The 27,959-nt window shown below is 38.7% G+C and overlaps 9 protein-coding genes across 9 annotated transcripts; 4 read left to right on the forward strand and 5 right to left on the reverse strand.

Annotated features, from left to right (window-relative positions):
• Nucleotides 1-1,453: 1,453 nt before the first annotated feature.
• On the reverse strand, nucleotides 1,454-9,505 carry GCK72_007216 (uncharacterized protein; the record flags this gene model as incomplete). Its single annotated transcript, XM_053726044.1, has 7 exons — nucleotides 1,454-1,679; nucleotides 2,172-2,438; nucleotides 3,453-4,048; nucleotides 4,519-4,703; nucleotides 4,944-5,670; nucleotides 6,306-6,925; nucleotides 9,406-9,505. The coding sequence occupies 7 exons, from the start codon at nucleotides 9,503-9,505 to the stop codon at nucleotides 1,454-1,456; spliced, it is 2,721 nt and encodes a 906-aa protein (XP_053590238.1).
• A 3,152-nt stretch (nucleotides 9,506-12,657) lies between these two features.
• GCK72_007217 (uncharacterized protein) lies at nucleotides 12,658-15,086 on the forward strand (the record flags this gene model as incomplete). Its single annotated transcript, XM_053726045.1, has 5 exons — nucleotides 12,658-12,880; nucleotides 13,887-14,326; nucleotides 14,582-14,797; nucleotides 14,841-14,926; nucleotides 14,969-15,086. 5 exons carry the CDS (start codon nucleotides 12,658-12,660, stop codon nucleotides 15,084-15,086), a joined length of 1,083 nt encoding a protein of 360 aa, XP_053590239.1.
• A 586-nt stretch (nucleotides 15,087-15,672) lies between these two features.
• On the reverse strand, nucleotides 15,673-16,059 carry GCK72_007218 (uncharacterized protein; the record flags this gene model as incomplete). The annotated part of the gene is made up of 1 exon (XM_003103755.2): nucleotides 15,673-16,059. One exon carries the CDS (start codon nucleotides 16,057-16,059, stop codon nucleotides 15,673-15,675), a length of 387 nt encoding a protein of 128 aa, XP_003103803.2.
• Nucleotides 16,060-16,746: 687 nt separating this feature from the next.
• On the reverse strand, nucleotides 16,747-17,043 carry GCK72_007219 (uncharacterized protein; the record flags this gene model as incomplete). Its single annotated transcript, XM_053726046.1, has 1 exon — nucleotides 16,747-17,043. The coding sequence occupies one exon, from the start codon at nucleotides 17,041-17,043 to the stop codon at nucleotides 16,747-16,749; it is 297 nt and encodes a 98-aa protein (XP_053590240.1).
• Nucleotides 17,044-17,774: 731 nt separating this feature from the next.
• GCK72_007220 (uncharacterized protein) lies at nucleotides 17,775-18,638 on the forward strand (the record flags this gene model as incomplete). Its single annotated transcript, XM_053726047.1, has 2 exons — nucleotides 17,775-18,059; nucleotides 18,114-18,638. 2 exons carry the CDS (start codon nucleotides 17,775-17,777, stop codon nucleotides 18,636-18,638), a joined length of 810 nt encoding a protein of 269 aa, XP_053590241.1.
• A 1,525-nt stretch (nucleotides 18,639-20,163) lies between these two features.
• GCK72_007221 (uncharacterized protein) lies at nucleotides 20,164-20,862 on the reverse strand (the record flags this gene model as incomplete). Its single annotated transcript, XM_003103754.2, has 2 exons — nucleotides 20,164-20,637; nucleotides 20,704-20,862. 2 exons carry the CDS (start codon nucleotides 20,860-20,862, stop codon nucleotides 20,164-20,166), a joined length of 633 nt encoding a protein of 210 aa, XP_003103802.2.
• Nucleotides 20,863-21,686: 824 nt separating this feature from the next.
• GCK72_007222 (uncharacterized protein) lies at nucleotides 21,687-21,946 on the forward strand (the record flags this gene model as incomplete). The annotated part of the gene is made up of 2 exons (XM_053726048.1): nucleotides 21,687-21,731; nucleotides 21,779-21,946. The coding sequence occupies 2 exons, from the start codon at nucleotides 21,687-21,689 to the stop codon at nucleotides 21,944-21,946; spliced, it is 213 nt and encodes a 70-aa protein (XP_053590242.1).
• Nucleotides 21,947-22,053: 107 nt separating this feature from the next.
• Nucleotides 22,054-24,661, reverse strand: GCK72_007223 (uncharacterized protein; the record flags this gene model as incomplete). Its single annotated transcript, XM_053726049.1, has 7 exons — nucleotides 22,054-22,421; nucleotides 22,472-22,916; nucleotides 22,965-23,054; nucleotides 23,109-23,449; nucleotides 23,742-23,915; nucleotides 23,967-24,117; nucleotides 24,515-24,661. The coding sequence occupies 7 exons, from the start codon at nucleotides 24,659-24,661 to the stop codon at nucleotides 22,054-22,056; spliced, it is 1,716 nt and encodes a 571-aa protein (XP_053590243.1).
• A 934-nt stretch (nucleotides 24,662-25,595) lies between these two features.
• On the forward strand, nucleotides 25,596-27,103 carry GCK72_007224 (uncharacterized protein; the record flags this gene model as incomplete). The annotated part of the gene is made up of 5 exons (XM_053726050.1): nucleotides 25,596-25,708; nucleotides 25,760-26,168; nucleotides 26,325-26,364; nucleotides 26,610-26,761; nucleotides 26,981-27,103. 5 exons carry the CDS (start codon nucleotides 25,596-25,598, stop codon nucleotides 27,101-27,103), a joined length of 837 nt encoding a protein of 278 aa, XP_053590244.1.
• Between the last annotated feature and the right edge of the window lie 856 nt (nucleotides 27,104-27,959).

A 27,959-nucleotide genomic window follows, 5' to 3' on the forward strand; every position in this document is an offset into this window, starting at 1 on the left:
CAGTAAGTATACTCCGTGCTCGAAACTCGAATATTCTGAAATTTGGGCATTCCAAAACCGAGAAACTGGGACACTTTGGAGCATGAAAAAATGCCACAACTAGAGAATCTTGAATTTGAAAAAAACCCAAATATTAAGGTTTTTAATCACGAAATTTCAAAATCAAAACATCTTTAATACAAGATTTGAATATTTTTGAGCTTTTTTCACTACAAGTTTTTTCCAAAAATTTATTAATACGTCACACTTCTTACAACCGCGCTCTAGCTAAACCAAAGAAAATAGTGTGCGAAATTGAGAGACTCAGAGAAAAAGAGACATTTTTCAAATGGATTTCGGTGGAGCGCAGTTGTCGGAACTGTGTCGAGCTAATAGATTCCTCAAAAACCTTTGAAACCTATAAAAAATCGTTCTAAGCATTTTTTTTTGATTATAAATCGGAAATTTTTGAAAAACCAACCGCTTTGTCTGAAAAAATCTGAAAACGGAGCACATTTTTTATTGAAAAAATTCTCATTTTCAAAACTGATTTTATTTCGATCCCAACGACTCCTTGACTATGATAAACTTTGTCTGGAAAATCTGAAAAAGTTATGATTTTTGTGTCTGTCTGTGTGTCTGACTACGTCCAGATGTCCACTTATATCCATCTGACATCATTCGAAAACTTTCAAAAACTTTCCCGTTTTCAACCAAATCTCTCCATATCATTACTCACGCTGACATTCCCCCGCATAAACAAATTTCAGTGAAGAGAAGTGTGAAGGGGAAAATAATAGTATTTTGTGAAGCAGAACGAGAAAAATTGTACATTATAATTAGAGCGGAGGGAATAAACAAGGAAGGGAAATGATAATAATAGGGAATGCAAAATGTCAGAACATTCGGTTTTCTTTTGGGGTTTTCAGGGGGGAAGTTTTGAGGTTTTGGAGATGGGCGGACATCTGGACATCCGGACACACAGACAGACGATTTGTTCCGAATGTTCTGAAAAGTTGACGTCACAAGATGTACCTGAAGAAACTATAAAAGTGAATTGAAAATTGTATCTCAAATCTTTAGAAGTCAGAAGAAAAAGTGTCAGGTGACACGAGCTCGCGTATTCTAAAATGGCTCAACAAGGGACATATAAAGCTATATTCTGGGGAATAAAAAGGATAAAACAATACAACTTTCGGTGATGGTTTCATATTAAGGGGTGCATTAGAAATTCTCTAATTTCGGGGGGAAGATAGCAGGAGAATCGAATATGTTTCAGATAACTAGAGGGGCTCAAAGTCAATTGACATGGCACAGAAATACGGGAATTAGGGTTCGGGGCAAGGAGAAGAATTCCGGATAAAACTATGATACATGGAAAGGTAATTAAATAAGAGATAATTAATTAGGCAATTGGGGGTGGGGGCAATTATAATTATAAAACATATCGATATTCAATTATTAAAAGAGACAATCAGTGATATCTCTTGCGTCGATGCAAATGAGCAGTCGAAGTGGATGGAGCATTTGGGTCGTAATCGTCATCATCTTCCGAATCGTACGGATCATCGAAGGCGGTCGACGTCGATGGGACATCTGGAGCCGATGGAACATCTCTCGACACGTGGAATCCATCGAAGAGAGATGCGAGGGTGTCGAGTGAGTATCGCTGATAGACGGTGACATGTCGGAATCTCATTCTGAAATTATGGGATTAAAAGAGGACTGAAGTCATATTTTTAAGCCCAAAACGAGTATTTTAGCCCAAAAACCCCAAAACACCTAAAAAAAAACCCCCCATGGCCTAACTTTTCCATTTGGTGGCCTAGAAATCCAATTTTCCCGAAAACTAGTCCCTGAACCCGATTTTGACGACTTTCTTTCATTTCGGACTGGAAAAGTGCAAAAAAATGCAAAATATGGCCGTGGCCTAACTTTTCACATGGTGGCCTAGAAAATCGGATTTTCGGAAAACTAGTCCCCGACTGGTTTATATCGGTTTTAATGGTTTTTGGCTCTAAAAACGTCTTTTTTGCAGAAAAACCACTTTTTCCAATGAAAAAACACGTTATTAGAGCCAAAAACCATGAAAACCGCTAAAAATCAGCCGAGGGACTAGTTTTCCGAAACAAAAACTTGGAATCAAGAATCCAGATGTCAGTTTTTGAATTCCGACTTCAAAAACCACTTACTTCGCACAACATCCAAAGCAGAATACCAGTGGCACGACGGTCGTTCCAGTTCCATCATTCTCAATATATTTTGCTGGTTTTCCTTTTTTTGGAGGAATCTGTTCCTTGATAAGAACGACGGGAATATTGTTGAAGAGTACTTGACGGCAATGATTGCACCGTTCGACTGACGCCATATTGACGTCGCCATTTTTAGCATCTTTTGGGGTGAAGATTTTGGGTTTTTTCGAGAAGTAATCGATTTCGAATTGGCAGTTGGCGAGAGATCTGGAAATAAAGAATGTTCTTCATATTTTACAAAAATTCCAAAAAATAACAGTTTTTGATCGAAAATAGTTTAAACTCTACAAAAATTCTGCTTTTTTGGAGAGAATCAGGATAAATATGGACCTTGGAGCGGAAAAACTTAAAAAATTACTGAGAAAAAGACGATTCTTGAGTGATTTCAATTTAAAAATTGTGCAAAAATCACTAAAAATCAACTTTTTGCAGTCAAAAAAGTTTTTAACAGAGATTTCAGAAAAAAAGACGAAAATCGTTAAAACAAGGTTTTAATTAAAAACATCCAAAAAGGGCGATTTTTAACAGAAAATCGTCAAAAATTGCACATTTCTGTTTTAAAATCAGTTTTTTTTTTGAGTATTTTTTGAAAAAAAACAACTTAAAAACCGCGAAAAATGTTAATTTTTGAAGTTTTCGGGAAAAGTGGAGAAACTCGGGAAAAGTGGAGAACTTTTCTTTTTTTCATTTTTTCATGTAAAATAAGTCGGAAAAAACGACATTTTCGCAATTCGGTAGCTTGTAAATAAATTTTCCTCCAGCAGGAATCCTTTTTTTTACCACAGAAACTTCAAAAGTCAACATTTTTCCCATGTTTTTTCTTCTAAAAATACTCAAAAACTGATTCTGAGACAGAAATGTGCAATTTTTGATAATTTTCTGTTAAAAATCGCCATATTTTTGGTATTTTTAATCAAAATCTTGTTGTACCGATGATTGCAAAAAGTTGATTTTCAGTGATTTTTGCACAATTTTTTAAACCAAAATCACTCAAAAACCGTCGATTTTTCAGGAAATTTTTGCGTTTTTCCGCTTCAAGTTTCATATTTTTCCTGTTTCATCCTAAAAAAGCAGAATTTTTGTTGAGTTTGAGCTATTTCCGATCAAAACCTGTTATCTTTCGGGGATTTTCGTCAAAAAAACACCTTGCACTACAGGAATCTGCCTGAACACGCCTGATGTTCTTTCTTAATTCTAAAATCAGATTTTTCCATTACTAACCGCATCAGAATGGATTTCACTAGTTGCTTCATCTTCTCATCCATTTCAGCTCTCTGCATCACCATATTCCACGCGATAACCTCAATTGGCATGAGCGACGGGTATTTGTTGGCCAAATAATAATCATGACAGGCGGCAGCGACAGCCAATTGAATGTAAGTGGGCGTGGCCAAATTCCAGGAGAGATTCGTCGTGAAACCACTCGACTGTACCCAATGGTAGGTTCCAATTCCAACGTAAACGAGGTCTCCTGGCTTCTGGATGAATTTCTGAAGTGGAATTCCGGCGGCGATGATTTCCGCTTCGCATCCCCAGAATCCCTCGATTAGCATCTTCTGCGATTTCATCCTTTTCGCAACAATCTTCTGAACTTGGGCGGCATACTCCATTGGGATACCGTACCAAATACAGTCTCCTGGTCCAGTGTTATAGTTCAGAGAGGCCAGACAGTTGTTCTCGAGATGGCCAATGGTACGTCCTCCTGGGAGTTTCAAGTACATTTGTGGCTTGTTGAGGCCAGCTATCATCTCTCCAGCGTAATTCAGTAGTGTTCCGCACCCATCTGGACGGAAGGCGTCGGGGAAGCGAGTCACATTCTGAAAATTTGGAATATTCAATATTGAAAATGAAAGTATTATTAGCACGACACGCTTCTTACAACCGTGCTCTACTGAAACTCAAGGAAATTGTGTGCGAAATTGAGAGACTCAGAGAAAAAGAGACATTTTTCAAGTGCATTTCGGAGGAGCGCAGTTGTAAGATCTATGCCAAGCTAATAGCTCGGCACAGCCCTTCTTACAACTGCGCCCCACCGCAAACGAGAGAGTATCGGAAGGAGAGACGCAGAGTTTTTTCTCGCACCGACACAGATTCTCAGTTTTTGACATATTCTCGCGTTTTTTCATATCATTTTTTTGTAAATTCTTATGAAAAATAGCGAGAATAGGTCAAAAATTGTGAAAATCCGTGTCAGCGTGAGATAAAACTCTGTGTCTCTTACCGATACTCTCTCGTTTGCGGTGGAGCGCAGTTCTAATAAAAATGCAGTGCTAATAGTATTACTAACCTCTGCTTGTCTTGGCCAAGTCTTCGCATCGGTCAAATCCATATTTGTACCAAATGCGCTCATTGTTGCATCCTTAGCGATTCCAGTGATCCCGTCTAATGGCATACTTGAGTCTTTCATCTTGGTTGCCAATTCTTCAGTGATTTTGTCGACGTCCTCCGGATTGGTCTCGATTTGCGAGATTGCTGAAATAGAGAATAAATTGAGAACACATGTCTTACAACTGCGCCCCACCGCAAACGAGAGAGTATCCGGGAGAGACGCAGATTTTCACAGTTTTTGACATATTCTAGCGTTTTTTCAAAGTATTTTTGTAAATTTTTATGAAAAAATGCGGGAATAGGTCAAAAACTGTCAAACTCTGCGTCTCTCGCCAATACTCTCCCGTTTGCGGTGGGGCGCAGTTGTAAGACTGGTATCCTCACCTTCTCTCACCAACTCCTGAATCTTCTCATAGTATCCACTGAAATCAGCGAGTTTCTTCGTGTGATGAGCGTCGTAGCAAGCCCAGCCGCGAGGCATCGCCCCCTTCTTTCCTTTCTTTGGGATACACCAATAGTTGGTGGTCGCCTTCTGAGGAATCTGTCGCAGACATATCAAATCATAATCATGTTTGACTTTAGCGAGTGTTTCAATCAAGAAATCATCCGGATTCAGTCCAATTACGTCGCCGAGTCCACGAACAACACTCATACTTGTAGTGGAGAGCACGTCGAGAACTCTGGGCATTTGCTCCAAACTGTCCACTTGGTAAATTGGAACAGGGAGATATCCTGGAGCAGGAGCCGGCTCCTCTCCTCGGAACCTTTCGAAAAATTCCAATTCTTTTGGAACAACTTTCTGGTTACAATCATCGAAAAAGTATTTGTTCTTCGTTTTATCAAACTTTTGGAACACATGATTCTCATTTGTATTCCGACGACGTTTGGCAGCTTCCAGCACTTCATGACTGCTAGTAGTCAATGGATCTAACAGTGGTGCACCAGTGAAACTGATCTTATCTGGGTAATCGTGGGTCGAGGCAGAGACATCCTTCAATTCGATGGGATCCGCGAGAACCATTTCATCTAGTCGCTCGCTAAGACCACGGAAGTCCGATGTCATTGGAGCCGTTTCTTCCAGTGGGACCATGTACGCGTTGCAATTTGACTCCTAAAACAAAATTTTTTTTTAAAACCTTCCAAATTGTCTCTACAGTGTGCGCCATAAAGATAGGACACCCCCTAAAATTTGTCGTACTGGAAAATCCTAAAAAGTTATCAAAAATCGGTGAGTGCAGTTCGATTCAGCGACCCTTAAAACCCTACGAGACAACCGATCGTTTGGATTGAGCAACTTTGAGCAGCTCTGTGCTCAAAAGTCACTTTTGAGGCCGCGTCATGAAGATAGGACACCCCCCAAAATCAGTACTTTTCGACTCTTTTTCCTAGAAAATGTGGAATTTTTTGATCGAAAATTGCTTGAAGTGCTCTAAATTCGAACAAGTTTTCTAGGACTAATTAGAGCATTTTAAGCAACTTCCGATCAAAAAATTCCACATTTTCTAGAAAAAAGAGGCGAAAAGTACTGATTTTTGGGGATGTCCTATGTTTATGACGCGGCCTCAAAAGAGACTTTTGAGCACATAGCTGCTCAAAGTTGCTCAATCCAAACGATCGGTTGTCTCCAAGGGTTTTTAGGGTCGCTGAATCGAACTGCACACACCGATTTTTGATAACTTTTCAGGATTTTTCAGAACATCAAAATTTAGGGGTGTCCTTTCTTTATGACGCGCATTGTATCCTCACCTTAACCTCATCCTCAATGTATTTGAAGACTCTTCTTGCTGCTTCCGCTACACCGTTTCGTCGAGAAACACACACAATTGATGACTTTGCAAACCATAATCTCGAATCTCGGTGCACATTGATCTTTCCGTATCGATTTCTTGGTTGCGCCCTGACCGGTTGAACACATGGAGCCCTCGGTTTCCTCGTGAAAGATGCTGGGATTTTGGTAGGAATCCTTTCAAGTCGTTTGGATCTTCGCCTGGCCGGCACTTCTGAAGACGTCGACGGTTCCTGATTTGATACCAGATGATCCACTAGATCAATCGGATCTTCTGGTTGATTCACTTCTTCTGGTACCTCCACCATCTGCATATTTTCCGTGAAAGAATCTTCTGAAGGGTATATTTCTACATCCAGCCAACAATCTGAATCCGTTCCCTCCGCCTCTGTCTTCATTCGTTTCGAATCGGAATCGACGGCGTCTGATGTTCTTTTGCGCGTCGTTTCCGGAGGTGTGGAGAGTTCTGGCGCTGGGAAATCGAAGACAGAATACATGTATAAAGCAGGTGGAGCGGAATATGGGAGTGGGAAGGGAATCATATCTTGAACAGTGACGACCGTCGGTGGCTGTTGAGGATCTGTAAAAGATTGAGATAATATGAGCATTTCTGTTGATTTTTGTGAGATTCCAGAGATTTTTAGCTGAGCATTTTTCTTACAACTGCGCTCCACCGCAAACGAGGGAGTATCGTCGAGAGACGCAGAGTTTTTTTTCTAGCGCCGACACAGATTTTCACAGTTTTTGACCTATTCTCGCATTTTTTCATAACAATTTACAAAAAATACTTTGAAAAAAATGCGAAAATTGGTCAAAAACTGTAAAAATCTGTGTCGGCGCGAAAAAAAACTCTGTGTTTCTCGCGGATACTCTCTCGTTTGCGGTGGGGCGCAGTTGTAAGAATTGTGCCAAGCTAATAATAGGTTTCACAACTGTTCATTTCGCGACTGCGACATTTCGTAACTACGACGTTTCGCAACCATAAAACTAGCAATAGTTCAATCTAGTTTTGCCAAAAAATGGATCAGATAACTTTTTCTTATATTCAACCAGCCTGGCTGCCGCGCCTTCGGCGCTTCATCCGGCTGGCCTCTCCTCATTCACCTGGCCGCCTTTTCCCGGAAGTGTCCGCGTGGCCGAATGGTCCAAGGCGGTGGTCGCTGCCCAAAGAGCGCAAGTTCGGTTTTGGGCCCGGCCGCCTTTCTTTCTCATTTCTCAAAATTTGCGGACATTGGGACAGATGGACAGACTCCACATGCGTTTTATATACAGTAGCGATCATAGGTGAGTACACCTGAATACTTTCATATGTATCTCAGCTGAAATAAGACCGTTTTGCACAAACTTTTTTTTCAAAGATAGCTGAAACATTCAGCAATACGAAAATCAGTTTTTTGAAATAGTTCTAATTCTGATTTTTTTTTGATAATCGATTTTTCCTGATCGTGATTTGAAAATTCGAAAAAAAACTTTTTATTTTTCTCTTGGAGTTATTGAGTTTTTAATGTCAAAATGTTGGAAAACACTCAAATAAACAAAAAATTATGTTGAATTGGCATTCTAGATTCTGACCATCGTGCCACAGCTCCAGAAGTCAAAAGTGGCGCCCTCGGGAAAACTTTCATAACTCATCAAAAAATTGTCCAAATTAGTCGAAAAGTGTACCAAAAGATGTGTCTTGAGCTTTTCTACAAACGAACATTAAAAAGTTACATTTTTAGAAAAAATAATTTTTCTAATTTTTTTCACTCAACAATTTTTTATTCCCATTTTTTTCCTAATTTTCGATATTTTCTGGCTACAAAACGAACATACCTCTCACAAACTGGATACGAAGTGTTTTTTCACACATAATCAAACACATTTCTGCATTCTTTCTTTGTTTTGTAGGCAGAAAATATCGAAAATTAGGAAAAAAATGGGAATAAAATAATTTTTGAGTGAAAAAAATTAGAAAAATTATTTTTTCTAAAAATGTAACTTTTTGATGTTCGTTTGTAGAAAAGCTCAAGTCACATCTTTTGGTACATTTTTCGACTAATTTGGACAATTTTTTGATGAGTTATGAAAGTTTTCCCGAGGGCGCCACTTTTGACTTCTGGAGCTGTGGCACGATGCTCAGAAAGTAGAATGCCGATTTAACATAATTTTTTGTTCATTTGAGTGTTTTCCAACATTTTGACATTAAAAACTCAATAACTCCAAGAGAAAAATAAAAAGTTTTTTTTTCGAATTTTCATATCACGATCAGGAAAAATCGATTATCAAAAAAATCAGAATTAGAACTATTTCAAAAAACTGATTTTCGTATTGCTGAATGTTTCAGCTATCTTTGAAAAAAAGTTTGTGCAAAACGGTCTTATTTCAGCTGAGATACATATGAAAGTATGCAGGTGTACTCACCTATGATCGCTACTGTATAAGAATGATTGTTTTCAAATATGTTCGTGAAAATACGGTGTAGTGGCAAAATGTCGCAGTAGCGAATCGTCGCAGTCGCGAAATGTCGCGGAGCCGTTTTTATAGTTATCATTCATTTTTACTTTAAAAAAAGCGAAGTTTGACGCCAGTTCGGAAATAAAAACCGGCGACAGAAGCAAGTTTTCGGAAAAGTACTCGCAGTTCATGTTTATCCAACTAACACGAAATGAAGCGACCCGAAGTGCCGACGATTTGAGCGTTACAAAATGTTTGAAAAAGTTCCAGTTTACCGGAAATTTATCCTGAAAACAGGCCCGCTAAACGGGATTAAACGAGAAAAAACAATAAAAATAGCTTCAGCCCTAATTTTCGAACGAAGCATTTTGTTGCGCTCACGTTTGCATATAGTCACTGAAAGCTGAATTTTTCGATCGTCGTTGCAAGAACAGCAAGCTCAACTAGCTTCTGTCGCCGGTGTTAATTTACGAATCGTTTTTTCCAGTAGAAAATATACTAAAAATTAATAAAAATGATAAAACCGGCGCCAAAAGCAAGTTTTTTGTTGAAATTGCCACCGAAAAACGCCGCGAAATGCTTCCAATTCCCAATTTTCGTGATTCTTCGATTTTCGCGCCTTACCTGGAGGTGTCTCCTGTGCATCACACACGTCATAACTCGTGCTGACTGTGAGGTTGAGTCCGACGTTCTTCACTGGAGTCCATGTCGTGAGAGAGCCCATTTTTAACTGAAATAAGAGAAATTTGGGGGGTTTTTGGGAATCAGAAGAGGATAATAACACGAGAGAAGTAACGGAAATACGAGGAGAAGGGCGAAGGCGTCACAGTTTTTTCAGCGGCACACTGTCTCCCAGACTGCGAAAAAGAACTGCAAGACAAGTGAAGCCGATTTTTTCACGATTTAATTCAATTTTTAATTTTTTTGCTCTGAGAATGCAGTATTTTCAGGTTTTTAGACGTCGCAGTGGATGAAAAAAAGGTCCCATCCATCAGAATTATGTATAATTGAATTCTCTATCGAATGAGCCAAAAAAACGTTAATTTTGCTAAGAAATGGACTTTTTTGATACATAAAACCCGATTTTCAGAAAATGAGAATAACTTTTTTGGCAGAAAACTGATTCAAGCGAAAATAGCACATAATGTACTTGAGAATGCTCTGAAACTGTTCAAATTTTTAGAAAAATATATATTGGCTGAAATGGCTGAAAATCTCGTTTTTCTGAAAAAAAGGTTTTTCTGATCAAAAAAGTAAATTTCTTATCAAAATTCACTTTTTTTGGCTCATTCGATAGATAATTCAATTTTACACAATTCTGATGGATGGGACCCCTTTGTTTCATCCATTGCGACGTCAAAAAACCTAAAAATACTGCGATTTCAGTGTAAAAAATAAGAATAATTAATGAAAACGGTACCGCGCACTCTCTCGTCAATTTTTCAGGACAATAATTTTTAATGGAGCAGAAAAAATGAAAATTAAGCACTCATTCACGAGAGAAAGAACAAAAAATATTTAGTTTGCTTGATGAGAGATTGAAAAACGAGAAGCTGAAATAATTTCTGAAAATGTGTGGAAAAATACAACGAGACTCCGAAATAACGGCGGTGCGCTATGTTTAGCGAGAGCGATTTTGAACGATGAACCAAGATTATTTCAACAAAAAAGTACACAATATAACGAAAATGTTGATGAGACAATCAATTCAAAGTCTCTGAAATCCTCTTTTGGTCAAAATCATGACGGGAACTTGCAGAAACCGCGAAACATGTTTCATTTTCGATCGACTTTTAGTTGTTCTCGATAACATTGGAATGTGATTAAAATTTCGAAAAGATCAGAGTTCGAAGCAGGGTTGCCGCCGAAAATAATTTGACCAGAAAAAGGAAAAAAAATGTTCGTCCGTTCACAAAAATCTGAAAAACGGAACAATTTTCGTCGAAAAAACACCGAAAAACCGAAAATATTTTTGACTATTTTTCGGTTGAAAATTCCTTATTTCTTTCCAAAAACGAAAAAACCAAAACTTTTTTCGGCAGACGAAAAAAAGTAAAAAATGTTTTCCGCTTCGCTAAAAACGAAAATAAAACATACGTGGCGGCGAGAGAGCGTATGAATGAAGGAGGTGTTGGGTCTATTGGAGCGCGTTTGCTCAAAATTGTTGATCAAATTTGCAATTTTGCAAAATGAAATGAGAATTTCAGCGGGAAAAGCTATAGAATAAGGAAGTGGCTGACAAATTTCGGAGAAAAACAAAATGATTGAAACAAAAATTGCACCAAAATTGTTTTTTTTTTTGAGTATGCGACAACGGATTAGCTTAAAAATGTTCGCTTGAAGACAAATAAACGAAGAAACAGAAAAAAATTCCAAGAAAATGAAAAAAAAATCGCGAAATGAAACTGAAATGTGTTGATGAGTGATTAGTGTGGCGGGCTCGCCGAGAAGATCAAACTTTCAACAAAAAAATTATTTTCGTATTTTTAGATCGACTGTTTCGTGGGTCAAATGTGAAATTTAAAGAAAAATTAAAGAAAAATTGAAGTCTAAAAAGCGTGCGCTGCCTCCTGCGAGTGAAAAAAATTCTCGTGTTTCTTTTCCCTCTCTCGCATGCGCACACTCTCTCGCCGCAACTACAATAAAATGGAATGAGAGTTTTCTGAGCCCATTTTTCACTGTCTTTCAGAATTTTTTGGTCGAGAAAAACAGAAAAATGGTTGTAGGAAGACATTTTAATTGTTTTTCACAGGTTTTTCTTCAAATTTTCAGACGGAAACATGCAATTTTTGCGTTAAAAGAGTGAAAACAAGGAAAAAGATTAAGGCAATGACACATGCTCAGGAGTTGAGCAAAAATCTTGAAATTTCAGGTGTGAACATATCAGTTCTCGTACTTCATTTTTGTAGTTGATCGTTTTTCGATGTGAAGCTTCCCTGGACTGATGTACTACCATGAGCATGCTTTAGTCTCAGTGAGCTACAGTAAGCCAGGGAGGCGTTCTACAAAAAAGTGACCAACTAAGAAAATGATACTCTAGGTTTGAATATTTTACTCACGAAATGTCATGTTTGCCGGTCTATTTTTGAGATTGTGGTAGCTCATTGAAGTGAGAAACGACAAATTTGGCAAAGATGAACTACGGTTTTTCGACGCCTATAACTCAAAAACTAAAAGTGATACCAAAAAACTACAGGCTACGAAAATATTCTACATAAAATTCTGCATAGTTTAGTAGTTGACAACTTTTTGACAGCTTTCCTTGTTCTTGAGATATGAACCTTCAAAGTGAAGAAGAGACGCAGAGAAGCTAGACTGTCTCGTTTCTCTGCGTCTCCTCGTAACTTCAAAGGCTCAAATCTCGAGACCCAGGTGAGGTATGAAAAAGGTACAAGGGGCCGTGAAAAACGGGAAACATTGATTTTTTTTTCTCGTGACCCCCAGTTTTTTGTGAGTTTTTCTCTACTCATGATTCCATTCATCCCATTTTCTTCATTCCCATTGCCTGAAGAAATGTTTCACTTGGTAGCATTGATATCATCATTTTGCATTGTATCCGTTCATTGTGTTAACTATGAGAGGCCACAAGTTCCATCGTATTTGAGAAGTTTTGACGGGAGGTAATTTGTTCTGCACGCTTCTTACAACTGCGCTCCACCGAAATCCCCTTTAGAAATTTGTATTTTTCTCTGATTCTCTCATTTTCGCACACAATTTGCTTTGGTTTCGGTAGAGGGCGGTTGTAAGAAGCGTGTCGTGCTAATACCTGATTTGATTTTTCAGAAGCACTCAGATCAACTCCTCATTCCCTGTTACATTCTACCACAATGCATATGTAGATTTGAGGTTTGTTTGTCTGTTTGTCTGTTCATCCAGATGTCCAGAACCACACCTCCACGTCTCCGCATCCTCGCACTAGCTGGTTGTGTTCGTGAAACCGACTATTTGTTAGTGGACGTCTTTTATGAAGGCGTCAAGAATCCGAAGAGACTCAGAATGTTTGGAGACGCCCATGAGGCGAATTGCCCGGATATTCGGACTCCTGGAACACCGTGCTTCTATGTCCCAAACACATTCATTTCCAATTTGACAGTAGCTGGTGGAATCACGAGGGTAGGCAACCTAACAATGACGGATTTCGAAAAACTTTTTTGAAATTAAAGGGCGAAAGTAGAGCTACATTTTTGTAGTTCACAACTTTTTTGAGGGAGAGAGAGCGCAGACGGTTAGAGTGTCTAACTGTCTGCACTCTCCTCATGACTAGTCAAACTTCAGATGGGTGTAACTTTGTTCAGAAGTGAGCTAGAAAGTTGATTTTTGTACCAAAATGACCGTAATAAAGAGAAGTTTTAGAAAATAAAAGAGATGTTGATTTTGAGATATTTTGGATTAAAAAATGACCAACTTTGAGATTCTGTAACGATGTTCTAATGATTTTTTAATAATTTAAATTTATTTTATCTTGTAGATCAAATCTAGCTCTCCATTTTTGTAGTTGACAACTTTTTGATAGCTCCGCCCACTTTTGAGATATGCGCCTTTAAAGATTGGCGGCTGGGTGTCGGCGGCGCGCGCACTCCCTTTGTCTTTAAAGGCGCATATCTCAAAAGTGGGCAGAGCTATCAAAAAGTTGTCAACTACTAAAATGGAGAGCTAGACTAGCTCTACAATATAAAACAAAGTTTTTGAAAATCAGTTTGGATAATGGTCCGTGGCACACTCTCCAAGTTTTTCCAGGTCCTAATCCACATGGAAAACCGAAAAGTGTCTCTAACTGTCAAAGAGATCAATAAAAGATACGAGACGGGGATTACTGTATGTCTACAACCCATCTATTACTATTTGCAATGGCAGAACCTGATACTTTATATTGAAGGATGGAGGGCTCAGGGAGCAACTCGTTTCATTGTTTTTTATCATTCAGCTACAAGAGAGACCAGGAGGGTTATTGATTATTATAGAGAAATGGTGAGTTGTGATGGAGGACATCCGGATATTCGGACACACAGACAGTCAGTTTTCACCATAGTTTTCAAGGCCTGGCCCTGAAAGGCCCTCAGGCCCGGCTTCAAAAAAAATGAACCAATTTTTTAAAAAAATTTCAGGCCGGTCTTTAGGCCCAGCCCTTGACAAGTATGGTAAGCTGTTAGAGGACAACCAGATATTTGGATACACAGACAGACACTTTCAGGGAATAATTGAACTCCGATCGTGGCCTAGTTTTGGTTCTCTTCCACCTGAAATCGAAATCGCTTCGAAATTCCCAAAATTCGATGAAAGTTCGTACATTTTGTCCCAGTTTTTGGCGTTGAATTTGTGTGTTCTTGAGATGAAAACAACAATTGGAACAGTGGCAGACCTAGATGAAATCATTGTGCCAAAAAATGGACGACTTCTAGAATATTCTATGAGAGAAATGGTTGGGACTAATGTTGGTGCACTGTCAATTGAGAATCATTATGTTGGATTCAAGCCAAGTATTTATTCGAATAATTTTAATGGAGTGGCCACACCTATTTTCTATGAAAAAGAAGGAAGACGGAAGGTTAGTTGGCAGGGGGTCATAGAAAGTATATATGAAGCATCTGCGCTCCAAAAATATGTGTAAAATGGGCGCGAAATTCAAAAAAATGTAACTCCCTATCGTTTGTCCACGTTATCAGCACGCGATTTGGCTGAGCGGCGACTCAATTGGCAGCATGCTAAGTCGTGTGCAAACGCGCTTCACTAGACTTCCGGTTTCGTGGGAAAAAGTTTGAAGTTGGACATCCGGACAGGCAGACAGACAGACTTCTTTCAGTATGTCTTCAATACCTCTACTATTGATATATGTCAAGTTCACTTCGCTCGAAGCTTCATCGATCCGTCGAAAATTGAGAAAAATGCTTCTGAAGGATCAGCAGCACTTCTACATTTTCGAGTCAATGTTGATGAGTTCCATGCGAAAATCGTCAAAGAACCGTATCACTTCTTCCCAGGAAACCATACAGAACATATTCAGAATATGCAGGATACGGTAGGAAGAGAAGGCGTGGCCGAAATTTCTAGGAGTTTTCTAGGCCATCAACATTTTTGGAAATCATCCTTTACCTGAAGTGATTTTCGAGCTGATAGATGTGATGAATCGATGTGTGGAGAGAATTGAGTGAGTTTTTTTAAATCTACAGTACCCCTTAATGGTTTCCAGAAGAAAAGGTGAATGCCGGAGTACTGGTTCAATGTGTAAAGAAGAAATGGACGCGGTTTATAATTGGGTTTATGACAAAACGGAGGGATTGTTTTTGTCAGGAGAATTCGAGAAGTGAACTTTTAAAATTTTATGATTCCTCTATTTTATGAATCTGTCACTCTCCCAAGAGAGTTTTCAAATATCATAGTTTCTAACACTGAAACGTAATTGCGGCAGGGAGTGGTGGGCGGAGCTTAAACTGTTAGCGGCGTGGTTGAAATTCCAGCTGATTTTTTTAATGAGCAACATTGAATCGTGTTTTAATTAATAAACATGAAAAATATATCCAATGTTGCTCGTTAAAAAATCAGCTGGAACCTCAACCACGCCGCTTACAGTTTAAGATCCGCCTACAACTCCTTGCCCCACTTGCGTTTTGAAAATTCTTGTCGGAACTTAATTTTTTTCAAAGTAACGTCAATTCAATAAGGAATAATGAAAGCGCACCGAATGCGCGCCAGATAAGTTCTCTTTGTACGTTTCAGTAGAATACAAGAGGATGGTCTGTTAGATTTTTCTGAAAAAAAAACAATAGAAATGAAAACAACTAATTTTATTATTTGAACAGCTGATTAGTATGATAAAACAAAAAACAAAAAACAACAGGAAAATTTCAATCAGAGACTACAAAATACAGTAATCCTCCTTATCCACACAACTGCTTATTGAATAGAAATTGTTTCGAGTCGAGCTGCCAAACCATCCAAATTCTTCTCCAATTTCTTCAACTCATTATCTTCATTCTTGACCTTCTTCAGTGGCGATTCATCGGAGAGTATCTTCTTCTGCTTTCTAATCCGAATCTTGATGGGATCCTCCAACGGTTTCTCCCAGTTTCTTTTTCTCGACAACTCCAACTTCTCCTGTTTCCTAACGTGCTCCATGAGCAGGTTTACAAAATTAATTTGTAGGAGATGGTTGGCCAGTTTCGGCTCTCTTTTCTTCTTCTTCTTCTCCACATCTTCCATCTTTTCCAACTTCTCTAATTTCCTGATGGCCATGTCGAGAACAGTCGGGGCATCAAATGGCTTGAAAGCGTTCGGTGACATTGTTGACGTTTACTGTAATAATGAAAAAATTGTAAAAAAGAGATTGTTAGATTAGGATAAAACACGGGAGAGTGGGGAAAAGACAGGAGAAAACAGAAAGAATGACAAATCGTAAGACTGAGACGATTACTATGCGAGAAGTGACACTTTTATGTGGCTTGAAAAGACGCAAACGTCTTCACCAGGTCACTTTCCCACGTTTATTGTTTTTACTGTTCCGTAATACCATAACCGGTTTTGAAAAACTTAATTGTTAATTCTAGAGTTAAAATAGAGCTACATTTTTCTAGTTGACAACTTTTTTGTGGGACCACACCTGAAAAAGGTATGACACGGAGAAGGAGGGCGGAGTGGGGGTCATAATGTAGGAGATTTTACGGAACTCTATCTTTTCAAGGAGAGGTTTTAGAAAAAAGTTATCAATTGCAAAAATAGAAAGCAAGAGTTGTTCTACAATTTGAAATGAAGTTTCCGAAAATTGGTTGGGAATAGACTTTAGAAAACAGAAAGAATGACAAACCGTAAGACTGAGATGATTACTATGCGAGAAGTGACAGTTTTATGGGGGACACACGTCTTCACATTGTCAGTTTCCCATAGTTCAAAAACACAGGTGATCTCATAAATCATTCTGTTATGTCATTCTAGGTGTGACAAAAACAAATGTTCCAAGTTAAAACACATTTATTATTCAACAACATTATTCTCAAATTTCGCTCTCTTGACTGTAAGATCCTCCTCCTTCTTCTCCTTCTTGATCTTCACTGAATCTTCCATTGACTCCGCCCATCTTCTCTTTCTAGACCCCTCCATCTTTCCATTCGCCCTCAAGTACTGATCCAAAGAGTTCATGAATCTCAGATGGAGTACGTGGAAGTAATATCGGGGCGCTTTCTTCTTCTTCTTCTTATCCAAACACTCATCCAACTTGCTATACTTCACAATTGCTCTGTGAAGGAGTGTGGAGACGTTGAATGGTTGCATGTTTATCTTGATGCTGAAATAAATGTCTTACTGTAACTGTGAAAAGAATCAATAAGTGAGGAGAGAGTAAATTATTGTGTGACATGGTAATCGTGTGACTCTTGCTCTCACATTCCCACCGTTTTCAAATACAGATGGTCCCACTCTATCGATTTCCCTCATTCTCAGGGTCAGTAGACCTCATTTTTGTTATTTTTTCTTCTTGTCATCCACAGTACCTTGGTCTTTTTCGTTGTCAACTTTGAGAGCTTGCCAAGATGTCAAGAGTTATGATTTTCTAGTTAATCGTTATTGTGCATATTCTACAAATCTAAATCTTAGTTTTTGTAGTTGACAACTTTTTGATAACTCCGCCCACATTCAGGATATACACCTTTGAAGAAGAACACGCGGGAGCGCCTAAAGTAGTCTATCTTTAAAGGCTCATATCTCAAAAGAGGGCGGAGCTATCAAAAAGTTGTCAATTGATGAAATGTGCAAAATTTAATGTAGACCATTTTTGTAGTTGACAAATTTTTTGTGCGGGCACTCCCTAGAGAGTTATAGCCATTTTTAGTAGGACAGCTCGCTATAAATCACAACTTTTTGAGAAAGCTCCTGACAATAAAGTTGTCAACTACAAAAATGAAGATCTAGGTTTGTACAAAATGCACAAAAAAGCCGATACTTTACTTTTCCTTTTTCAAGTTTTCCTCCCTCGTCTTCTCCACTTTTATGTTTTTCCAGCAATAATGAACACCAGCGATTTATTCGGTGGAGTCAGCAGTGATGAAGATGATAGTTTCGTGCTGAAACCCACTGAAAAAGAGACTGAAAAAGAGAGTACGAACACATTGATGGCAGATTTGGAAATGAGTGATGACAGTGATACAGACGATGTTCTATCCGTCAAAAAATCAGAATCTCCAGTCGGAAAACCAGTGAAATTCTTTTTGTCAAGTGATGAGGATTCTCAGGATATGCCAGATATCGATGAGATTATCAAGTATCATAAAGAGGTTTCAGCTGTGAAACAGGTAATTATTATAATTGTTATGCTTTTGATTTAATTATTTAATTGGAAATTCCAGATCAGCCCAGTGAATAGCGTCAAACAGGAAGAGTTTGAAGAGAAGAAAGTGAAATTAGAAGATGTTCAGGAACCACCAAAAAAGAAGATTCGAGTTGAAGAAGAATCTGAAATTAAGCCAATTTTTCAGCCACCTCAACACGATAAATCTTCTGAAAATCTCATCACTGCTCGTCCTGAACCATCTCAGAATCCATTGTCAGAAGAGGATCAAATTGCTCAAATGAAACACCAAATTCTTCTCGGGAACATGTCGACTCAACAACTGGAACAATATACTGCTTATCGAAGATCTCGATTCCAGAAGTCGACTATTCGAAAACTTGTAAAAGAATTCACTGGAGGGATGAATGTAAATGACAATGTAGTCATTACAATCGGTGCATTGGCTAAAATGTTGGTTGGAGATATAGTGGAAGAGGCATTGGATATTCGAGATTTGAAGGAGGACGAATCTGATCAACCACTCAAACCACATCACATTCGAAGTGCTTACATGAAGGTCGCTAGACAAGGACAGTTTTAAATTCTGATTTTTTAAGCTTCCTATATTTACTGAACTCTAATTTCGTAATAAATTTGGTAATTTTTCTCTGATTCAATGCAGAAAAAATGCAAAACGAATGGGCCGAACCGGGGATTGAACCCGGGACCTCTCGCACCCAAAGCGAGAATCATACCACTCACAGGTAGTTGGCCAGCGACGAAATACGGACCATATACGCGTCCGCGCCGGACTCAAAAAGAAGTAGCTAAGGACGATATGTGTGCGTCATATACGGTCCGTTTCGAGTCCGCGCGCCGAAAAAGTTGCTCCTCTCCCTCCCACCGCCAGCCCCTTCCCTACTTTTGTTTCCCGGTTGAGATCGTCATTTAACAAGGAAGATTAGTGATAAAATTACTATTTTATTTAAAGAAAGATAAAAAGGAACATTGAAAATAATGAAAATAAGATGAAAACATAGCAAATTAGACATAGAAATCACAAGTTTGTCCGCCAGTCGTGTCCTTGAAATCAATCGAAATCCAATTGTCGTAGAAGCAATATTCAGTCGTTGATTTCCGTTGTTCCCTTTGTATTTCTGAAAAAAATCAATTAATTGCGGAATAAAAAATATTTATTCAGTTAACTTACTTTCGAAAAAGGGTTCCTCCTCCGAACAAATACAGATGTCATGTTTGAGAAGGAGTTCCGGCCAATTTTATCGAATTTCCTCACTGAAAAAATTTATTTTGAATAGAGAATGTTGAATACTATCACAAACCTTTGAGGAAATCGAAGAATTGGTTCCATTTCAGCTATCGCCGCTTCTTCTCTTTTTGGGGCCAACGGACTGACTGAAAACATACTAAATTTTCGATCATTCACAGTTAAATGCGAGAATTTTTCACGAAAAAAATTAATTAAAAGAAATTTCAATATAAAAAACATAAAGAAAGGCGAAACTTTCGAAAAATAGGGAAAGAAACGTTAAAACTCCGTAAATGATAATAAAATTATCATTATCCGAGAGGAGTCCGAGAGCTTCGGAAGAGCGCGGCCAGTCCATACGGACTATTTCGCCAATCCATATACGGTCCGCGCTGAGTCCGCGCGCGGACGCCTGCCGCCCACTTCCTCCTCTTTTCCCGAAGTCCACACTGCGTCCATCTACAGTCCGTAGCGGGCCATAATTCCGCCGCGGACTCTATACGGGCGGAAAATAGAACTGAATCCGCATGCGGTCCGCACGCCAACTACCTGTGACTAGACCATTCGGCCACATTTTACTTCTCTTCTTGTTTGCAAAGAGAAGCGAGGCGGTGAATGCACCTCGCTGGCGGCGACCGCAGCGCAAACTTGCTAAACAGTGGCTGGTGGGAAAAAGAGGAACATTTTTTTAGAAATCCGGTTCATAATCTCTTTCCTCTGTTTCTTGTCGTCTACAATCTCCTGAAACAGTGAAATAAGAAATAATCTACCCAGAAATGTTATTTACAATCAATGATACACGAATATTAAATACAAAATTAAATCGAAGTTATTACAATATGATTAGTAGTCGATTTTTTCACTTTTTTGGACCGCTCTCTTTGTCTTTTTTCTCTTTCTCTTCCTTCAATTTCTTCTGATGATTTTCATATCTTCTTTGTTCTTTCCGCGGATTTTCGAACACGATATTATCAAATAAGTGTGATCGATGCGGGTCGAATAGTGTCAGAGCGAACCATTCCGGCTCGACTTGTTCCGCTTCCAAGCTGAGCAAGAGTCGTTCGAGGGGAATAACATAAGTAAAAAGTCGATACAATTCCTGGCGTAATGCCTGCTGATCGATATCAACTTTTCTTTGTTCTCCCAACACGCGACACAAAGCGAGTTCATAATCTCTGCCCTTATATCCCGGATCGGTGTCTCTTAATGCTCGAAGTTCTCCTCCATCGATCACTCGACTGAATATACGATTATAATCTCGAATCCAAGCGGCATTTTTCCTTCTTCCTATATCTCTCCAATTTCGATTTTTCGTGTACTCTTCTCCTTTCTCCTAAAAATCACAAATTTGTATTATCATTTAAATTTAAAAAAAAAATCTTATCGCAATTCAACTTACATCGGGTGAGTTGTCTTTTTTCGTTTTACGAGCCCTCTTTTTTCTGGAAAAATCCAATTTATCTGCTGGCAGATTCCTCTTAGAGCCTCCTGTTGGTCTCCTGTCGTCGCCGCCTCCTCCGCCACCAAACCAGTCTCGTGATGGCTGAATCCATGCCATTTTGCGCTGAAAAGCAACATTTTTAGAGTTATTTTTTAGAAAAACGTTGTAAAATAAACAAAACCATCGGAGAATTACAGATTATTTAAGGTAGAAACTAAAAGAAATAATTTGGAAGACGGAGAAAAGTCGAAAACGAAGCTTACAGCCGTCTGTACGCAAAACATGTATCAACTCGACTAGTTTTGAGTATTATAAGACGAATTTGTTATTAAAATGTCGACAATGCTTGCGCCCATCCATCTAGTAAAAGTGTGTTTGCATTAATACTTTATTATTAAGAAAAATGTAAAAAACTTTCAATTTTTGCAATTTTCAGTAGTAAATAGAAAAACGTTGATAACTTTGTGCAAACAACAACAGCCCAAGTGTTTTTATATTTAAAATGTTCACAATTATGCCGGCAATCCGGCTTGCAACACGAGAAAACGTAATAATTTTTTCTGGGATGTAATTGGAGAAAAACTGAACTTTCACTTTGAAAAATAATCACTGAAAAAGTGCGCCGCGCCTTGCAAACTCCCGTGCCCGGCTTGCAAATGGGCGGAGTCCAGCTCGAAATTTCATTTTTCAAAGATTTTCAAAGCTAAAAATATTATTTTTTCTGAATTTTTCGCAAAATTTAATGCTGAAAAAGTTTCCTGCGATTACATTTTATTAATTTCAGGTCGTTCCAACTTCGAAAATAGCGGGAATTTGCGGGAAATTGGCGGGTACAATACAAGAGTGGAATGATGCAAGAATATTCTATATTTTGTTAGTTTCTTTCTAAAGATTTATTAATATTTATATTGTTTTTTTAGCACAAAAATCGTCCGATCAAAATGGCGAAAGATAGTGGTAATGAGGAGAAGAAAAGAAAGAAATCGGTAACATTTTTTAAATTTAAATTTGAAATATAAATATTTAATCTCAGCAAAAAGACAAAATAAAGCCAAAAGAGAAGGACTCATCAACGACACCAGAAACATCATCCGATCACTTCTCCGCCGATTCTCAAACATTTCTCGTCAAAACGACAGTGGCAGAAGATTTGTCGGCATACAAGGACGCTCAGGTTCAACGCAAGTGCAATATTTTGTAAAATATAATTTTACTATTTCGCTATTTCGTGTCTTTAATTGTACTATCAACAGTTTCAAATTTAATTCTTCATTCAATTCAATCAAATCACAAGTAGAATAATACAGATTACAGCGGATCCACCGGTGTCACCGTCACTTTATTGGTGCAAAAGAAGGGGCTACCAATGCCACAATGATAGTCGTCCAAAAATGCGGTTGTATCGTTGTTAGCCCAAGAAGGCGTTCCCTGTACATAGGTAAGGCATTCTTGGAGGTAGGCGACCGTTGAACTTGGATTCTTATGCGTATCGTGTCCATTTCTCCACCATTTCGTATGGAAATCTTGAGCAACGTTATCTTGCCATTCAATAACTCGATTAGTTGCACATAAGGCATCAGGGTTGGTATGGTCTGTTTCTAGCTGAATACATGCCTCCTTCCGTCTTCCTCCCAAAAAGATCGCTTCATTCTTCAAGCCTGCTTCTGTTGCGAGTTCTGCAAAGCAAGAAATGTTGAAACTTTTCTTCGAATACAACAAAACTTACTTCCAAGATGATCAGCCTCATCTAAACTGTTGATTCCAGAAAGGAATCCTCCGTTTTCTTTGCATATTTTCGACGCTGCATCATAAGTCAATCTTTGGCTGTATAAACGATGAGCAACAACTTCTCCATTCGAACGATGGAAAATCTCATAACCCGGAGTAGTATTGTATCTGAACTCCATCTTTCTTCCAAGTTTACACCATATTGGGAGAGATCTGCTATCAGACATCGTCTTCAGTTTTGCTGCACCTGCTTCATGCACAATGGCCGCAGTATTCATGTTGTCGCAATGGTCTGTGCCTTCCACACCGTCTACTTCATGCTTAGAATCATCTTTCTTGAGAGCCTCGACTAAGAGTTTTTTCTTCTCATTGACGCACTCCTTTGAAGCCATATTTTCTGTATTGATCCCTGCTCGAGCACCAGATCCAGTGAGAAGCGTGAACTGAAGATTTAGCAATAAGAGAATAATAGATTTTATGACATTTCTCACCGGAAGCTTCGTTCCATGGATAGCAGCCAATGTCTCTGCATCTGGCAAGAATGGGTCAACGCCACCTACCATATATGGTAGCAATGCTTTCTGAAATTCATTGTATACAAAAAGTTTATAAAATCTCATTCAATCCAAACTAACCTTACAAATCTCCAAATTATTGGTACTCGTGGTGTATGAAGAAGCAGATCGAACAAGAATTCCATTGGGTACTTTCACAGATGGATAGTAGATTTCAGAATATCTTCTACCCAAGTAATTGATTTCCGCCGATGTCATTGGTGGCTTGTATTCACACAACACTTGTAATTTGATTTTCGGATCAATTCGGATCAGAGAATTCGGATGGACAGAGAAGTCGTAGTGTTTTCCAGTGAATGCGATAGCAAACGCATCTCCATCTACAGTACCCGTTTTTTGAATGTACTGATGCCACGTCTCACTGGCCGTAACCCAGATTTGAGCGATTCCACGGAAGTATCCTGAAGATGTTACATTCCATCAGATGTTAGCTGCAGATGTCAGATGCTAGCTTGGCACAGTTCTTACAACTGCGCCCCTCCGCAAACGAGAGAGTATCGACGAGAGACGCAGAGTTTTTTCTTGTGCCGACACAGATTTTCACAGTTTTTGACCTACTTTTGCTACTTTTCATCGAAAACTGTGATTATCTGTGCCAGCGCAAGAAAAAACTCTGCGTTTACTCTCTCGTTTGCGATGGGGCGCAGTTGCAATAAAACTGCTGGGCTAATATCCTCCATATCTTCCACTCACTTCTCCATACACCAACGATGTTTTTGTGACGCAACGAGGCGATGGTAGCGCCCTCTTCAAGGTTGTTACATTGCGTTTGAGCATCTGCATGATTGGCTAGTTTACGTTCAGAAGTCATTCTGAAACAGTATCCGAACATCTGAATCCATCCATTCTTGCATGCCAATGTGGCTTCTGGAAAAGGAGGAAAAGTCAGATGTTACAGTAATCTGAGAAGGTACTTACCAACATGACACAAAACTCTCGGACGATCCTTCACATCGATTTCAGCCCTCACTAGTCTCCATGGCGCATATAGCGAACAGAATTCTCTAGCATCATCGTCATCTCTGACGGCTACATTGAATGCCAGAGTGCACTTGTCTCCTTCGGATGGCTGGAAATGTTAGGTCAAGAAAATTCATATCTGCTCGGCACAGTTCTTACAACCGCGCTCCAACGAAATCCCCTTGAAAATGTGTATTTTGCTCTGAGTCTTTCAGTTTCGCACACAAGTTTCTTCCGTTTCGGTAGAGCGCCGTTGTAAGAAGCGTGGCGTGCAACAACAAGAAGCCTCGCCCTGACCTCTGTACTGTAATTCTTTGAGCGTTGGCGCCACATGGAATTTGATTTTTCAGAAAGTTTTGGGTAAATTCGGCATGTTTTTGGTGTTTTTTTGGCGGTTTTCACAGTTTTTAGACCATTTTATCTGATTTTAACACTAATCTCTCCTAGTCATATCTTCGGCGCCAGAATCCTGAAGATTCCCAATCTTCCCTGAATCTCAAACTTACGTCATCAACGCTCCTCTGTTTGAATCCTGCGCTGGTTCCAGTTTGATTGCATGCCGCCCAAAGACTGTTGTCCACACTGAGTTGGCACTGAATCGGATCCGCCAGAACAAGTATAGCGATAAGAAGACTTATCAACTTCGCTCTCATCTTTGCGCAGATTGAATTTCAATTCTGTGGTTTTGATTCCTTTGTTCGATTGGAGAGAGGAAACGAGGGTGGGACAGTGTGCCACGGGGGGCAAGTTCAGTTCAAGGGGAGGTAAGTTTACGTAAGGTCAGTTCAGAAAAATCAATTTTTATTTTTTGCACTGAAAATGCAGTATTTTCAGGTTTTCAGACGTCGCAATGGATGAAAAAAGGTCCGATTCATAAGAATTGTAGAAAATAAAATGCTCTATCTTACGAGCCAAAAAACGTGAATTTTGGTCGAAAATTGACTTTTTTGATACAGAAAAATGAGATTTTCAGCCATTTCAGCCAATATTTCTTTTTCTAAAAATTGTAACAGTTTCAGAGCATTCTCAAGTACATTATGTCCAATTTTTATTAGAAATTGTTTTTTGCCAAAAACGTTTTACTCATTTTTCTGAAAATCAGTTTCTTCTGAATCAAAAAAGTCAATTTCTTACTAAAATTCATGCTTTCTGGCTCATTTTCGATAAAGAAATTCATTTTCTACAATTTTGATGAATGGGATCTTTTTTCATCCATTGCAACGTCTGAAAACCTGAAAATACCGCATTTTCAGTGCAAAAAATAAAGGAATTGAATTAAAAGGTGAAAAAATCGGCCCTTGCAGTTTTTTTTTGTTTTTTCTCTGTTTTGAGTTATTCTATGCCGATTTGTGATCGTAATTATCTTTTTCTTCGTCTTTTTTCCTCAATTTTCTAATTCTTCGATTACTCTACTACGGTAGACAATGAGAGTACGCAAAGTGTACGCTTACCGTAGTCAACCGGTTTGAATAAATAGTTTATTGCTCATCTTAAATGTAAATGAAGCTGTTTATTTTTCCAAGTCATTGTTTGAAGTTATAAATGCTCCGCTTACTAATCGAAATTTCCCTTATATATTATAGAAAAATGGCGCGTCCGGATCAGCAATTCGTGATGTCGGCTCTCATCGAGAATGTGCCGGATATCAAGGAAAACGAGGATTATTTCAGCAAGGAGGAAGAACATTTCAATGTTCCCTGGTACTATTTTGAGTTAATTTCAGTGAAAATACTATTTTTTTTGTTTTCCAGGCAGCTGCGCTACCGCACGGAAGAAACCTCTGACGGAGAAGATCAAGTTTCGAATAAATTTTCTCTCTACCTCAAATGTCTGAAGACTTCAGATGATATTCCATGGTCTGTTAAAGCCGAGTGTGAACTCTCAGTGAAATCAGCTAATGGAAGAACAACTCTTAAAAAGGAGACGTTTGATTTTGGAAGCCAAGTGGCGAAAACTTCATTCGGATGGCCATTGATTGCTTGGAACACGTTGAAGAAAGATTACATTGTCGATGGAATGTTGAAGATTGAAGCGATTGTTTCTATAAAGGAAATGGTTGGAATCGAGAAGAAAGCGTTGAAAACATTCGATGAGACGAAGAAACAATACTCGGATATGGTGCTCCTGGTGGAGGATCAGAAGTTTCACGTCTCGAAATTGGTAAAAAAATGCTGGAAAAAAAGAGAAAAAAAATCTGAAATTTTCCAGTTCCTCGCCTCTCACTCGACATACTTCAATTCTCTTTTCTTTGGAAATTTCGAAGAATCGAAGAAAACAGAGATAACTCTCACTGATGTCAAAGCTTCCGATTTTCAGAATTTCCTCGAAGTTCTTCATGGAGAACCAGGGATTAATGGTGAGCGCACACCCACTTTTTGTAACGTTTTGGCTCGGTCCGGAGAATTTTATTAAAAAATAGTCAAAAATCCTATGTACGCTGAGTTTTTATTGATATTGATAGTTGAAAATTCCTCTTTTTTGCAAGAAAAATCAAAAAATGTTCGAAAAAATTCTAAATTTCAAATTCTTATACTTAAACTCGGCTCGGCCCGTTGCAAGTCTGAAGAAAACGCCTCATATCTTTAAAACTAGTTGTTTCAGACAACACGGTCGTCGGTGTCCTCCATCTGACCGACATGTACGATGCGCCAACTGCACACGGACGATGCGAGGAGTTTCTTCTCAAAGAATCGATGAAATCGTTGAAGGAGAAGCTCTTCTTATCGACAAAGTATAAGTTGGCGAATTTGAAGGTGAATAAATTGACTACGAGAGACGCAGAGTTTTTTCACCAATTTTCGCTATTTTTCAGAAGTTTTTTTTTGTAAATTGTTATGAAAAACAGCCAAAATAGGTCAAAACCTATGAAAAGCTGTGTCGGCGCGAGAAAAAACTCTGCGTCTCTCGCCGATACTCTCTCTCTCTCTCGTTTGCGGTGGGGCGCAGTTGCAATATACATTCTACTTTTCCAGAACAACTGTCTCTCAAAGACCCGTTCGATCGCTGAAATTCGTGCAGTTCTGCCAGGAAATCTCGAGGATTTGGACCATTCGGTCATGGCGACTCTCTTCCAGAAGGCGCTTTCCCATCAATGACTGTTCTATTGTTTTCGTTTTATCTGTTGTCTGTTATTTGTTGTTAAAACTGTTTTTTCTTTAATCGGGTTTATTGTTTTTTTTGTTGTAAAAGACAGGTAAGACAGGGAACAAAAATGTTAAAAACCAGCATTCCACACCACAAACCAAAAAGAATTAGTACTAGCACGTACTGAAGCTCTTTTTCCATCACTTTCTCTGATGACATCATAAGTGTCATTGCCAGCGAGACCGACTGGTGGAGAATCGAAGCCGTACAATGTTCTGAAAAATGTCAAAATCAATCAATAATCAGCACCAGAGTTGCGCGGAATTCCGACTTCCGGGCATTTTTTCACTTCCGACTTCCGTTTTCAAAATTTAACTTCCGACTTCCGTTTTCAAAATTTTACTTCCGACTTCCGTTTTAGAAAAAATCACTTCCGCGCAACTCTGAGACTTGCAACGGGCCGGGCCAACTCAGTACAAAAAATTGAAAATTTGAAAAGTTTTTTTTTTGCAGAAAAGTCGAATTTTCGACTAGTTTTGACAAAATACCGTGCAGAAAGTTCTACAATTTGGCCTTTTTCAGTGAAAATGGCCAATTTTGAGAGGGGAAAAAGAGATTCTGAATCAGTACTATCATATATGACAGAATACAGTTAGAAAAAATTTTTCTCGTTCTTCTTTTTCTTCCCCAGATTTCGAAAATTTAGGTAAGAAAAAGGTTTTTCGGATTTCTCAAAATTCGAAGGAGAAGGAAGGATTCTGAATCAAACGCTGTGGATTCTAGAGGAGTACTTGCATTCAAGACAAAATACCTCAGAAAATCTCTTATTATTCTTCTTTTTCTTCCCCAGATTTCGAAAATTTGGAT

The sequence above is a fragment of the Caenorhabditis remanei genome, chromosome II, assembly GCF_010183535.1.
Source record: "Caenorhabditis remanei strain PX506 chromosome II, whole genome shotgun sequence".
NCBI lineage: Eukaryota > Metazoa > Nematoda > Chromadorea > Rhabditida > Rhabditidae > Caenorhabditis > Caenorhabditis remanei.